The 15,581-nt window shown below is 41.6% G+C and overlaps 1 protein-coding gene across 4 annotated transcripts in view; it reads right to left on the bottom strand.

Annotated features, from left to right (window-relative positions):
* The window catches only part of prkn (parkin RBR E3 ubiquitin protein ligase), a 1,175,275-nt gene that overhangs the window by 763,187 nt on the left and 396,507 nt on the right, over window positions 1–15,581 (bottom strand). For all 4 annotated transcript variants that reach the window (XM_059986467.1, XM_059986469.1, XM_059986470.1 and 1 more), the window contains one exon: window positions 5,396–5,514. In XM_059986467.1, coding sequence (XP_059842450.1) covers window positions 5,396–5,514 — 119 coding nt within the window. The remainder of the gene's footprint in view (window positions 1–5,395; window positions 5,515–15,581) is intronic.

Raw genomic sequence — 15,581 nt, 5'->3', positions numbered from 1 at the left:
ACGTTCAAGACTTTGATTGGAACAATGACCAATTTGGTCTGGGATTGGTTATCAGTTGAACAGTAGGTATTGATTGTTTCAGTTCGCTTTAACACCTCCCTGTTGAAGATGACTACCTGTAGAATTTGAGCTGAGGGTTGATTTCGATTGGAACAACCAGCTTACATTTGCGATCAGTCCTTCCTAGTAGCTGCAGGCTGTCACTGAGCTGTGGTGTTGCTTGTGGCTGTGCTGATGCTGGTGGTTGGTTTGCTCAACTAAAATCGAACCCTTCCAGGAGGAATTGAAGATCCAGCTCTGTGTTTGATGATCTGCCAGACAAACTAGTTGTGCCTTCGAGAGACATGGTCACAACTGGATGATATGGTGACATCAGCAATGTCTGTCGGCAGTAACTTTGTAGAGTACTTTCCCCATTTTCTTGATACTCATTTGATCTGGGACCCAGGGGTCTTGCCCATTGTGATACCATTTGGCCCACACTGCAGCTCCGGGCTTGAATGATTTCATCTGTCAGCCAAGATCTGTGTGGCTGCTCTTATGCATCTGACCACCTGCTGTACTGGATGTTGGATGCTTTTGTTGTCAAAAGCCCTTCAACTGGTGACTTCCTCTTGAGGGCCAGATGTGATGTAATTCGACAGATCAACAGAAATGCATTGAGAGCCTTGGCCAATACTCCTTCCCTTTTTGATTTTAGATTTTATCTTTTTCATTTGAAGGTATTTACAAACCTCTTTGCTTTGCTTGGTGGTGAGTGGATGTGTATAATTCTGCTATTCAGGCAGAATGCTGCAAACTGCTGTGCACTGAATTGCATGTCGCCGTTAGGAACAAGTGTTTCTGGCATCCCAAAGCAGCTGAAGATCTGCAGCAGCTGTTGAATGGTAGCATCTGTCATTGTTGACTTCATAAATAATACTTCTGGCCATTTGGAATAGGCATCAACCAGGACAAGGTAGGTAGAGTCACTGATTGGGCCAGCGAAGTCAATATGTACTTGACTCCAAGGTCTGGTAGCCTGAGGAATGGTTGTGGATTGGCTCTACTTGGATTCTTTGCTGCTAAAGAGCACTGAGTACACTGTTTGCATACTGATATGATATCTTGGTCTATGCCCGGCCAGTTCACAAAGCTTCTTGCCAGGGTTTTCAATTGATTGATGCCCGGGTAACCACGATGGAATTGACTGAGCACTTTTGGTTGAAGTGTTCGTGAATCACCTATCTGTCTCCAAACATTAGGCAGGAGTCCACAGTTGACACTGAGGTACGATGATATGACAATTTCCTCAACCTTGACTGGCCATCCATCAATGAGGTATCTGGAGATACACTGAAGAAGAGGATCTTTAGCCATTTCTGCTTTGATCTTGCTAATGATCGTGACTTGAAGACCTTCAGCAACATCCCATAAAACACAGTGGACTTTGGAATCCACTGAAATTGCAGCCAATATTGCACCTTCGTTTTCAGTAACCTGCTGATTCCTAAGTCTAGAGAGGAACCTGTCTGACCAAGTTCATGGGTTGATGTTCAAAGTTCAAAGTGCATTTATTATCAAAGTATAATAAATTATACAACCTTGAGATTTGTCTCCTTACAGGCAGCCACAAAACAAGAAACCCAAAAAAACCTATTAAACAAAGACTAACAAACACCCAATGCACAGAGAGAGAAAATAAAACACAAATCATGCAAACAATAAAAGCAAGCAACAGCATTCTGAACGAGACTGAGTCCACAGGCAGGAAGCCCAGAGCAGGACCATGGCCTCAGTCTCAGTGCTGTAGAGAGCAGAGTAAACGTCGTGGAGCAATGAGCACAACTGGCCTGGCTCTCGCCTCCAATCTCAACACCTTGCCTTTTCAATCCATCTGGCCCAGTGTTTAAATCGTCCAAACATCAGGTCATTCACAGTACTCAGACCTGGGCCTTGCTCATTGATACGCTCTGGGCCATGTTCCATCCCATACGTGGCCTTTCCAAATCGGCCCAGGACTTAGATGGATCAGACCTTGCTCCCGATTTAGGTGGACAGGCTCTGAAATTCCTCCGCCCCACTTGCTCCAACTCTGTCTCTGACTCTGATTCTGTTTTCACTATGTCTCACTCTGGCTCTGACCACCTTCTCCTCGAACGTGCCTCTACCTCACTCTGACGTTGCATTGCATACCTCGACCCTCAAGTCAGCCTCACCTTCACTGATTATTTACTACAATTTTCCAATGGAAAAAGTGTTATTAATAAAGTATTTAGTTTTACTTCTTGCTTTATGAACCGCCATTAAGCTACCGCCTGTCTTCAACAGCTCCATCTTAAACCAGATGTGTACTTGATTTCAAAATTGTAGGCTATTAACATCATTGTCCACCTTTGTAGACAGTTGACTGTATGCCCTGGGATGGCTTTCTTAGATCCAAAGATGGACAACAGTAGTTTGTGATCAGTAAGGAGAGTGAAGCTTCTGCCATAATGCATCTTGTGAAATGCATTAAGAGAAGGTCGGACAACAGCAAATTCTTTACCTGATCAAAAGCCTCTTAGCACTGTTTGGACCATTTCCATATAGCACTCTTGTCGAACAGAGCAATGGGTAGCTCTCTTAGCCAGTGCAATGCTGGAAGAAATGCTGATCATGCCCGAAAATGATCATTAAGTGCTTATATCTGATGGTGGAGGCATCTTTAAGATAGCAGTGATGTTTTTGGGATCTAAGCAATGACCATATTCATCTATGATGAATCCCAGGTGCTTAATTGAAGACATCAGGAAGCTATATTTTTCTGCTGAAATTGCAATCCAAAGTCTTGCAGTTTGTTCAGAATGTGGTCCAGGAGTTTGCATAGTTCTGTCTGATCCATGCCCATCACAATGATGTCTTCAAGATAAGCAGCAACACCATCAATACCATTCAGCAAGATGTTGGTAATCTGTTGGAATGTTGACGGAGTTGCCTTTACCCTGAAAAGCAGACAGAGGAAGGAAAACATGTGTTGTAATGGTGAGAAGCTCCTGCGATTTTCCACCACTTCCACCTGGAGGTAAGCTTCAACCAAGTTCAACTTTGCAAAGTAGCACCTACCATTCTATTTTGCAAAGGGATCTGCCAGTACCAATAATGGGCACTGTACTACCGGCTTCCTTGATAATGACTATGGGAGGTGCTCAAAGCGAGTAGTTGACAGCTTTGATCACTCCAGCTTGTTGCAGACCATCTAGCTCTTGCTCCATGATTAGTAAGGCTGCATATGGAACTGGTCTTTTGGGACAGAAGTCTGGCTTTGTCACTGGATGAAGATGAAGTTCTGCTCGCAGTTTGGTACAGCAACCTAAACCTTTTTGAAACACTGATGCATAGAGTTATTGCATTTGCTGTTGGATGGTCTTATGTACTGATAGTGGTGTAGAATCAACTGACATGATTTGACTGGCCACTGTCTTCGTACAGACCTCATCCAGAGAGGTGATACAGAGATCAAGCTTGTCCATCCAGTCAATACCAAGGACATTCAGATCTGGTTGGTCTGTTCAGTAACACATACCATTCGCTTGGTATATTCAGCTTCACCATGCAATGCAGTTTGACAGACAGCTGGAGGGATCCACCAGATCCACTGCAGCGTTGATTTGACTGGTGGGGACTCAAATGCCCACCACGTGTGCTTGAAGACGATGGTGATTTCTGATACTGTATTGAGTTGTACCATGAACAACTGATTGTTGATAAATATGTTGAAGTACTTTCTCCTGGAGGTGGGGGGGGGGGGGAGTCAACCTTGAATATAACCATTAAATTCCTTATCAATTTAGGTGGCTTTTGAAACTTCTTGCCCTTATATTTCAATGCCTAGAAGACAGTGAAAGATGGAAAAAGCCTACTTTGTGACTGCAGCATTGGCATTTGCTCCAAATTTGTTTCTAGTATTCAATGTTTCTTGTTTAATGCCATGCACCGCAATTCCAACAAGCTGTGTTTGGCTATTTGGAAACACCTGATTGGGCCATTGGAAACTGCATTGACATAATTCTGTTCAACTAGGTTGGAATCGTGTTTTAGGTTGATCAACCGCTGACATTCTTGATTAACAGCTTGTAAAATCATATCAGGGTCTTGCTGCAGTCTGGATAGGAGCCACTTATAAATGTTTACATCATCAGGTGCCTGAAGTCCACAAATAAAAAGCAGACATTTGATTCAATCATGTTTTCCTGGCCTGAACTTTTCACATTTGTGATTGATGACACCGGCATGTGGGATTCAGTCATCAGCGTTGCGTTTAACAAGTTTCAGGCTTTGGTAGTGAACAATGAGGAGAGATGATTACCCTCAAAAATGCTTGTTACTTGCTGTACAATTTTGTCAAATGATAGATCACGCAGATTCTCAGCTAGAATTAAGTTGAAATAATGGTCATGTCCAGCAGTACCTAATTTTTGGAGAAAAGTGCATATCATCCATGAGCCAGCTTTACTGGTGAACTTGACCCAGAATATATCTTTGCAACATTTAAACCATGATTCAAACATAACTCCCAAAGTGGCATCAAACTGGAAATCAGCAGTAAACACAATAATTACTTACGTGAGTTCTATTCAGTGCTTGACACTAACATTATTGGGCTCACTAATAACCTGCTGGTCAAGGTCTCAATTAACTTCAGCTGGGCCATCTCATATTGAGCTTGCTGCTGTTGTAGAATTCCATGCAAGTCTTCTGCTGACAATGCCATGTTGCTGTACTACAGCACATGGTTGCCAACCTGTTGTGTTCGCTCACCTATAACTACTGATGAGACCGGATGCAGGAGACAGGACTAAGCCAGAATGCAGAATACTCCTTTATTCAGTAAAACCACAAAACTACAAAATCTCAAAAATCAAATCCCAATGCATGATCTACCCAAAGAACATTCAAGACATTGATGGGAACAACAATCAATTAGTGAAAGTCAATCAATCAGTGATGCTAAACAATCCCTGGGATTGATTGTCAGCTGACCAATAGGCATTAGTTGTTTCAGCCCACCATAACAGCTGTCAAGACTATCTACCTCATAAAACTAATCAATAAGCTCTAAAACCCACATCTTGATCACTCCTTATATGAATGTATCCTTAATTTTCTCACTTGCAGACCCCAGTCTGTTGTGATTGACAGCAACATTTCCTTCACAATCACCATTAGAACAGGTGCAGCACTAGGCTGTGTGTTTATCCCCCTGTTCTACTCACTTTTTACTTACATTGCCTACGGACAAACAATTCTGAGACAATTTTTTTTAAAGGGAAATGCACCTTCAAGAATTCTTGAAGAGTGTGGCACCACAACGACAAACATAGCATTTTGAAATGCTATTTACAGCCACTTATAGGAACAAAGTATTGCATCTTACCATTGCTAAAGTCAATGTTCCTTGCTTACAAGTATTGCATCGTACTCTTAGTTTCCCAGGCTGCACAGCCTTGCACACAGTCTTGCAATAGACATAAAAACGGTGGTAACTGCTTGAACCTGGAAGGTAAAAGGGGACAAATGAAAGGACAGCCTTCAGAGTTCAAAGTTCAGTGTTCAAAGTCAATTTATTGCCAGAGTACGTTATTCATTTTCTTGCAGGCATTCACAGTTTAACAAACAAATAGGATAGAATCAATGAAAAGCTATACATAAAGACTAAAAAACAACCAATATGGAAAAGAAAAACTCTACAAATGCAAAACCTAATAATAAATAAATAAATAAACAAACAAACAAACAAACAACCAACCAACCAACCAAATAACACTGAAAACATGAGTTGTAGAGTCCTTGAAAGTGAGTCCATAGAGTGTTGAATCAGTTCATTGTTGAGGTGAGTGAAGTTATCTACACTGGTTCAGAAGCTTGATGGTTGACACGTAATAACTACTCCTCAACCTAGTGGTTTCTGTACCTCCTTCCTGATGGCAGCAGTTAAAAGAAAGTGTGGTCTTAATGGTGGGGAACCCTTGATGGTGAATGCTGGTTTATAGTAGATTTCAACCAGTTAATTTATTTCTAAGCATCTCTCCAAAAAGGAAGTGTCAACAGCATACATATCATGGCTCACATCTTGGTATGTAGGTACAGTGGGTGGGGGGGTACCTAATAAAGTGTCCACTGAATGTATGTCTGTTTGTTGCTGTTGCCCATACACTTCAAGTTTCAATGTTTTGTGTGTTCAGAGATGCTCTTCTGTACACCACTGTAGTAATGTGTGGTATTTGAATTAATGTCGCCTTCCTGTCAGCTTGAGCCAGTCTAGCCATTCTCCTCTGACCTCTCACATTATAATGGCATTTTCCTCCACAGAACTGCCACTCACTGAATGCCTTTTATTTTTCACATTCTCTGAAAACTCTAGAGATTGTTGTTCAAGGTTCAAAGTTCAATGTAAATTATTATCAAAGTACATATATATCATTGTATAGGATCCTGAGATTCAATTTCTTGTGGGCGTTCACAGTAAATAAAAACAAACACAATAGAATCAATGAAAAACCTCACACAACATAGAAGGATGAACAACCAATGTGTAAAAGACAACAAATAGGCCAAATACAAAAGGAAGAGAAAAAAATAAACAATTCTGCTAGGTCTTCTGATAAAAGATAAGAAACTAAGGCAAATTCAGAGTGGATCAAATTATAGGTGCCTTCATTATTTACTTGCAAGGAGAGCCACCTCCACACAGTATTTCATTAAGAGTTTGAGGAGATTTGGTACATCACGAAAGACACTTGCAAATTTCAACAGATGTACCGTGGAAAGCATTCTAACAGCATACTATACCACAATCTGGTATGGAGGGGCCACTGCAAAGCTGCAGAAATAAGCTGCAAAAAGTTGTAAACTCAGGCAGCTCCATCATGGGCACTAGCCTTCCTAGCATCCAGGACACCTTCAAGGAGTGATCCCTCAAAAAGGCTGCACCAATCATGATGGAGCCCATCACCCAGGACATGCCCTCTTCTCATTGCTACTGTCACAGAGAAGGTTGAGGGCACACACTCACACATTTCTATAGAAGAACTGTGGAGAGCATTCTAACTGGCTGCGTCACCGTCTGCTATTGGGGCGTGGGGTGGGGATGCACTCCCAGAGAGGATTGAACAAGCAACAAAACAACGAAGAGTTGTAGACTTAGTCAGCTCCATCATGGGCACTAGCATCCATAGTATCCAAGGCATCTTCAAGGAGTGATGCCTCAAACAGGCAGCATCCATTATCAAGGACCCACATCACCTAATGTTCTCATTGCTTCTCATGGAGGGAGGTACAGGAGCCTGAAGACATGGCCTCAATGATTCAGGAACATCTTCTTTCCCTCCGATATCCAATTTCTGAATGGACATTGAACCCATCAACACTAGCTCACTAATTTTTTATTTTTATTTTTGCGCTACTTATTTAACACACACATACATGTAGTATATTTACTGTAATTCACAGTTTGTTTTTCTCTATTATGTATTGCATTGTACTGTTGCTGCAACGTCAACAAATTTTACAATATATGCCAATGATATTAAACCTGATTTTGATTCAAAAGGAAAGCAAAGATAAAAATACTGATGTAGGGTTCATGAGTCCATTGTCTATTCAGGAATCTGATGGCGGTGGGGAAGAAGCTGTTCCTAAAATGTTGAGTATGTGCGTTGGCCACTATGCATCTATAGAAGTTTGTCAAAGTTTTAAATGACATGCTGAATCTGAACAAACTTCAAAAGAAGTAGAGAGGCTGTCATGCTTTCTTTGCGATGGCACTTACTCAGGACAGATCCTCTGAAATGATAACACTGAGGAATTTAAAGTTACTGACTCTCTCCACTGATGAAGACTGGCTCATTACCACCAGTTTCCATGTCCTGTAGTAAATAATTAGCTCTTTGGTTTTGCTGACATTGAGTGACAGGTTGTTGTTGTGGCACCATTCAACCAGATTTTCAATCTTGGTCCTATACACTGATTCGTTATCACCTTCGCTTTGGCTCACCACAGTAGTATCATCAGTGAACTTAAATATGGCACTGGAACTGCAGGTAGTCCCACAGTCATTAGTATAAAGTAAGTACAACCATGTGATTTACCTATGCAAATGGAGATTGTGGAGGAGATGTTGTTGTCAATCTAAACTGACTGTGGACTGCAAGTGAGGAATTGAGGACCTAGTTCGGGGGTCGGCAACCTGCGGCTCCCGAGCCATTTGTGGCTCTTTCACCTCTGTGCTGCGGCTCCCTGTGGCTTTGGGAAATAATTGGTCAGTATTTAATTAAAATGTATTTTATGTTAGTTTGTTAGCTTTTGAAATGTAATTCTAAATTTGAAGATTATGGTGATCTTGTACAATCTAAGTGTGGCGACACATTTCCTCACAATTAGCCAGCATTCCGGCTAAGGGAGATAGCCTACGGGGGTTTGTGAGTACGCGTCTTTTGCAGCATCTGCGTCCATGGGGGCTGGGTTGAGGGAGGCTTAAAAGCAAGGCTGTTTAGTTCGAATAAAGTTATTCGACTGCAGTTTACTGACTGCGTGAGCACACCGCTACAACGTGTTTTTATCGCTATTAATATACGTCACCACTGCCAATACCTGACACCCGCCAGTGCGCGATTTCTTTAATTTTTCGATCCAAGGTAAGCCAACTATGGAGAATTCTAAAAAAAGAAAAGTGACTGAAGAAAACAGAACGTTTAATGATACGTGGACAGATTCATTTGCTTTCACTGTTGACGAGACTTGTTTACCGGTATGCTTAATATGCAATGAGAAACTAGCAAACAACCAAAAGTCAAATGTCGCAAGGCATTTCCAGAATAAACACGCAGCCTTTGCTCAAAAATATCCGGATGGAGATGAGAGAAAAAAAGCCGTTTCGGAACTGATGCGGAAGGTTGATCTGAGCAAAAATCATTTCCAGAAATGGATGAAGTCTGGAAAATCAACAACATACGCCAGTTATATTGCCGCTCAGGAAATAGTCAGGCACGGGAAGCAGTTTACAGATGGTGAATATATAAAAGAATCTTTCATTAAGATTTCAGAACATCTATTCACGGACTTTAAAAACAAGAGTGAAATTGTGCAGAAAATCAGGGATATGCCCCTCTCTGCAAAGACTGTCAAAGACAGAACCATAAAAATGGCAGAAGACATCACAAGACAGCAAATTAAAGACATCAATTCAGCTGTGGCCTACTCGATTGCCTGTGACGAGTCTAAAGACAAAGGTGATATTGAACAAATAGCGTTGTTCTGCCGGTATGTAAACTCTGCCGGGCCACAGGAAGAACTGATTGAGTTGATACCTCTAAAAGACCAAACACGGGGGGAGGACATCTGAGAGGCTGTCTTGAATTGTTTAAGAGCCAAAGGAATAAAGACCACCCATCTGGTGTCAGTAGCTACTGATGGGGGCACCGAATATGACGGGAACGCACAAGGGAATTGTGGCTTTACTGCAGAAGTCGCTGGACAGAAAGCTGCTGACTTTTCACTGCATCTTGCACCAAGAGGCACTGTGCGCTCAAACATTTCCTCCGGAATGCACAGAAGTAATGGATGTTGTCATTCAGATTGTCAATAAAATAATGGCAAAAAGTTTAAATCACCGTCAATTCCGTTTGTTACTGGACGAGCTGGAAATTGCATATTCTGATCTCCTGCTGCACAACAAAGTCTGATGGTTGTCCGGGGGGAGGTGCTGAAACGCTTTGTCGCGTGTCTGGAAGAAGTGAAAACTTTCCTGGGCAGCAAAGGGCTCAACTTTCCTGAGCTGGAACAGCCAGAGTGGCTGGAAAAGCTACACTTCATGGTAGACATGACAGCGCACCTGAACACGCTGAACACAGCTCTTCAACGGGGTAAGGACGTACAGCCCTGCACATGTTGGAGGATGTTTTGGCATTCGAGCGCAAGTTGACGTTGCTTGCCAGAGATTTACAGAAAGGCACATTGTCTCACTTCCCCAATTTGAGAGAGTTCAAACAAGGTCACGACATGATAAATTCGGAGTATTTACATTCTGCAATCATCGCAATGCAAACATCGTTTGGGAAACGCTTCTGTGAGTTCAGAGAGGAAAAAAACACATTATCCTTCCCGGTCACTCCCCTAAGCATCGATCCATCCCTACTAAATACGACTGCATTGTCAGGTGTGAGTCAACCTGAACAAGTATGATAAATATTTTAATTGCCTATTATTTTACGTATATTCATATGTTTTCATTGTTCAGTGAAATATTCCTTTTATTTTTCAGGTTGACAGCAAGCTGACGTTATTTTTGGTTTGCTGCTGGCGGCAAATTTAAGTTTGGCGTTTTTCATAAATACAAGAAGGACTCAAATAGACGTTGAGTATTTTACTTAAAAGTAACCTTCAACCCAACGTCTTTTTTTCGGAGTTCAAAATGTTTTTGTTGCATGCAGAAATGTAATTTCATTTTCTCTGCAGGAGTTAATCAATTTCATAAATGCAACACATTACAGTTTGTTTATACATAGCATAAAGGCAAAACAAAACGTTGTATGCAGTGTTATTTCATTTTAAATGTCAAGCGGGTTTTGCGGCTCCCAGTGTTTTCTTTTCTGTGGGAAACGGGTCCAAGAGGCTCTTTCAGTGGTAAAGGTTGCTGACCCCTGACCTAGTTGCTCAACATGATATTGAGGCCCAGATGTTGGAAATTATTGATTTGTTTTGAGGCAATGACAGTATTGAATGCTGAGTTGTATTCAATGGATGATGGCTACATCTTCACTGTCCTGATGAGAAGCCAATGAAATGGCATCTGATGTTGACCCATTGTGATTTTAGGCAAATTGAAGCGGATCCAAGTCAATTCTCAGACAGGAGTTAATATGCTTTGTCAGCAGCCTCTCAAAGCACTTCATCACAGTGGATGTAAGTGTTACTTGATGATAGAGGTTATCACATTCTTCTTGTGCACCCATATAATTGAAACATGCTTGAAGAAGGTTGGTGCCTCAGATTGCCTAAATGAGAGGTGAAAGATATCAGTGAACACACCAGCCAGTTGAATAACACAGGCTTCAGTACGTGGCCAGGTATCCCATTTGGGTCAGATGCTTTCTGTGGGTTCACCCTTCTGAAGGGTGTTCTCATGTCGGCATTAGAGACTGAAATCACAAGGCTATCAGATGCTGTGGGAGTTCGTGAAAGTGAACATAAAAGGCATTAAGTTTATCTGGGAACAAAGCTATGTTGCTATGTCATCTATGTTGCTTGGTTTCAACTTTGTAGGAGGTGATAACATTCTAGCCCTGCCACAGCTGTCGAACATCCTTCAGTGATTCAAGTTTGGTCCAGAATTTACATGTGAGATGGCTTTCCTGAGGTTGTACCTGGACCTCTTGTATTTAACCTCGTCACCAGACCTAAACAGCAGTGATCTGGCCCTCAGCAGATTGCAGATCTCTTGGCTCATCCAGGTCTTCTGGTTGGGGAAAACTCTGAATGATTTTGTGGGAACACACTCATCTTTATAATGTCCATGACAGCTATGGTATATTTGTTCAGATCCTCTGATAAATCCTATAGCTACTCCTCTGCCTCCTGCAGCCACCTCTTTGTTGTCCTTATCTCTGGAGCCTTGCTCTTTAGCCTTTGCTTGTATAGAGGTAGGAAGAGGACAGCCAGATGATTACTTCCTGAAATGCAGTCCAGGGATCGAACAGTAGGTATTCCTAACTACAGTATAACAGTGGTCACATGTGTTGGGACCTCTGGTGCTGCAGATGACATGCTAATGATATTTGGGCAGCAATTTCATCAAACAAGTCTGATTGAAGTTCCCACCCATGATATAAAAGGCATCAGGGTAGGTTGTTACTTGTTTGCTAATCACAGCACCATATCCTTCTCCTTAATTATCTTGAAACTAATGGAAGTATGATCACAAAGTGCTACCTTACACACACTTCTGTTACTTGTCCTGCTCATTCCCTAATAGGAGATCCAGTGGCATGGTCTCTCTAGTTGGCACCCCTATATATTGATTAAGGGAACTTTCCTGAACACATTTGACAAACTCTGTTCCATCCCATCATTTTACAGTATTGGAGTCCTAGTTAATATGCTGAAAATTAAAATCACCTACTAATTACCTTATTTCAGTCACGCATGATCTGGCTATCCTTTCTCTCCTCAGAGACAGCCCTCATGATCATAACAGATCATTCGGGCATTACGTCAGGCTTTATCATGCATCTAAGAATCTTTTATGGCTGCAGATCAGTTGTGTATAACTGACAATACCCAAAATGCTGGAGGAGCTCAGCAGGTCAGGCTATGTAGGGGAATAAACAGTTGACATTTCAGGCCAAGACACTACATTAGGACAAAAACAATTATGCATTTATAAAGTTCCTGCATGATACAGTCCTATATGATTGCCAGGTGTGTGTGTTTCATGTGGGACTCTGTACTTGAAGGAGACAGCTAAGGAGGCAAAATGGAGGGCCTGCACACCAATGCTGGATTAACCTAGTAGCAAAAGTAGCATATGCTACGGGCCCCGCACTAAGTGCTTGCAAGTTGAAGTCTGGTGAAATCGGCATCTCACCGTATGCTCACAACAATCTAGCAATGTTGTTGCTTTCATGTCGGGAGAGCTAAATGCTGCATGGTATTTGTGTGCAGACATGTGTTGGCTCCTTGCTGCATCATGGTGACCTTTGTGCTATCTCCCAAGCCGCTGCAGCATGCGCTGTTACGCCGCCGCCGCAAGCCTACAACAAGGGATGTGCGGCTCAGCGGTTTTATGCGACCAGTTCATGATTCCTCATTTTTTTCCTGACTTTCGGTAGTCTGAACCAGCTCAGAACATACAAGATCGAATTAGACTGGGAGTTTCAACCTGTATTTCCCAATTGAAGTAAGTTTCAATAAGCAACTAAACAGATAATTTTCAGAACACTTTTCCTAGTTGGTTGTTGAGTGCACGTGATCCACACACGTTCATAGCCACAACAGTCACATAAATTTGTTATCGTTCACTAGTCTTTGTTGATACCGCTACTTAGCTTTTGTAACATAAACTATTTGTTTTTAAGTGCATATTTCATTTTTTTTCCATTGCAGATAGCAATGAGCAATAGAGCCAGAGATACTGGACATCATTATGCTTCTGGAAGTGCAATACGTAAAGCGAAGGAAGAAAAAGAAAGAGGAGACCAACTTGTGATATCAAAAACATGTAAGTTGACAGAATTTTTTTTAAATGAACTAAGGAGCACCATGGGTTAAAATAGATTGAACAATCTCTCTCTAATGAGCATTGAACATGAACTTCTGTGTGAAATAGACATTTCCAGTGTATTTCAACAAATTTGCTCATGCTAAATCTAGAAAATGTAACTTTTAAATTGTAGTTTCATTACTTTTGACATTTGAAATTGATACTTACATGTAAGTAATACTATTACTGAAGTGTCAGACATTTGTTATATTATCTGGCTGTACAGCAATTGAAAAAATTGAATTACTTTACTGTGTAAGTAAATAATTTATGTTTTAATACTTATGTGCATTTTTTAAATTTAGGGCTTCTTTATAACATATGCTACAGGCCCCACACATGTTGTTCATTTTCCCATCACAATATTCCTGAAACAGGCCTCTCTTCCAAGCTTTGATATGGGAAATTACCTGCTGGACAATTAAAACATCCATGAAGAAATGCAATATGACCACTGACTCATGGGGATCCTGGCACTGATCATTCACAGTGGAGATGGAACACTCAGGAAGATGTTGAGAACCCCGAGTCCATTCCATTCAAAGCAGAGCACAGAGACCTGCATAACTGGTAGAAGATGTGCACCATCTCATAAACTTTGTGCCTGGCTATCCACTTGACCATCAATGGCCCCAACCACAAGAGTTTTCTGCCCCCCCACCCCCTTAGGCCTCATCAGCCACTTCATAAGACTGGAAGGGAAACAGTCATCCTTGATTCCAAAGGTAGTGCCTGAGAAGAAGAAGAGTCTGGTCAAGAACTAGGCAAGTGCTTGTGATTCACACCCACCCACCCATTCTCTCTAAAACCACTTATTCTGCTAAAAACTTTTCTGATTTACTTTTTGTATCCATGGGTGTGTGGAACAAACTGTTAATGCAAATAATGGATGCGGGTTCGATTTCAACATTTAGGCAAAATTCGGATAGGTACGTGGATGGGATGGATATGGAGGGCTATGGTCCAGGAGCAGGTTAATGGGACCAGGCGGATTAATAGTTCAAGCATGAACTAGATGGGCAGTAGGGTCTGCTTCTGTGTTGTAGTGTTCTATGACTCTCTGACTCTCTACCTCCTGGACTTCCCACAACATCACCTTAAAGGAGAGGGATACAAACACCATGTCAGAAATTCAGGTTCAGGCTAAGGAATGCAGTGATAACATGGGAAGAGGCAAAATATGCTTACAATTTGAGCCTCACCATTCTGTTTAATTGCTAATGACCTGCCATTTGTGCAGAGAATGGTGATAAGTGGGCCTCAGACCATTACTGAAGTTTTTTTTTAAGATTCAGGGAAGTGTATGGTCATGCACATTGGTAGAAGGAATAAAGGTGTAGACAATTTTCTGAATAGGGAAAAAATTCAGAAATCAGACATGCAAAGGATTCCCTAAAGGTTAACTTATCATAAGAACATAAGACAAAGCAGCAGAATTAGGTTATTCAGCCCATCAAATTTGCTCCACCATTTCATCGTAGCTGATCCATTTCTCTCTTAACCCCATTCTTAAATCAACTTGCAGGGTGAGTCGGTGTTAAGGAAGGCAAAAGCAATGTTAGCATTCATTTCGAGAGGACTAGAACGTAAAAGCACAGACATAATGCTGAGTTGTTATAAGGCATTGGTCAGACTGCACTTCAGAGTATTGCGCCCCACATACAAAATGCCGGAAGAACTCAGCAGGCCAGGCAGCATCTAGGAAAAGAGTACAGTCGACGTTTTTGGCTGAAACACTACATTTTTTTTTCTGGACAACAGACCTAACCAGATCCCTTCCATCACCACTCTCTTCACACCACACTCCTCACACCAGACAGGAAGGTGATGGTGAGGGAAACTGGTTAGGTCTAGTGTTCAGAAAAAAATGAAGGATTTCAGCTCAAAATGTCAACTGTATTCTTTTCCTAAATGCTGCCTGGCCTGCTGAGTTCCTGCAGCATTTTGTGTGTGTTGCTCAGATTTCCAGCAACTGCAGATTTTCTCCTGTTTGTGATAAAGAATATCGTGATCAGTATTGGGCCCCTTATTTAAGAACTGATATGCTGCCATTGGAGAGGGTACAGAGGAAGTTCATTAGAACGATGCTGAGAATCAAAGGGGTACTGCAAGAGGTATGTTTCATGACATTGGGCCTGTACTCACCTGAGTTCAGAAGAATGAATGGGATCTCACTGAAATCTATTGAATATTGAAAGGCTTAGATCAAGAGGATATTTGTTTCCCATAGCAGAGGAAATTAGCAGAGGGTACATTATCAGAATAGAAGGATGTCCCTTTAGAACACAGATGAAGAGCAATTTTT

Source organism: Hypanus sabinus, chromosome 12 (assembly GCF_030144855.1).
Source record: "Hypanus sabinus isolate sHypSab1 chromosome 12, sHypSab1.hap1, whole genome shotgun sequence".
NCBI classification, from domain to species: domain Eukaryota; kingdom Metazoa; phylum Chordata; class Chondrichthyes; order Myliobatiformes; family Dasyatidae; genus Hypanus; species Hypanus sabinus.
The sequence above is the reverse complement of the archived record's forward strand: the minus strand, read 5'-3'. Positions and strand labels throughout refer to the sequence as shown.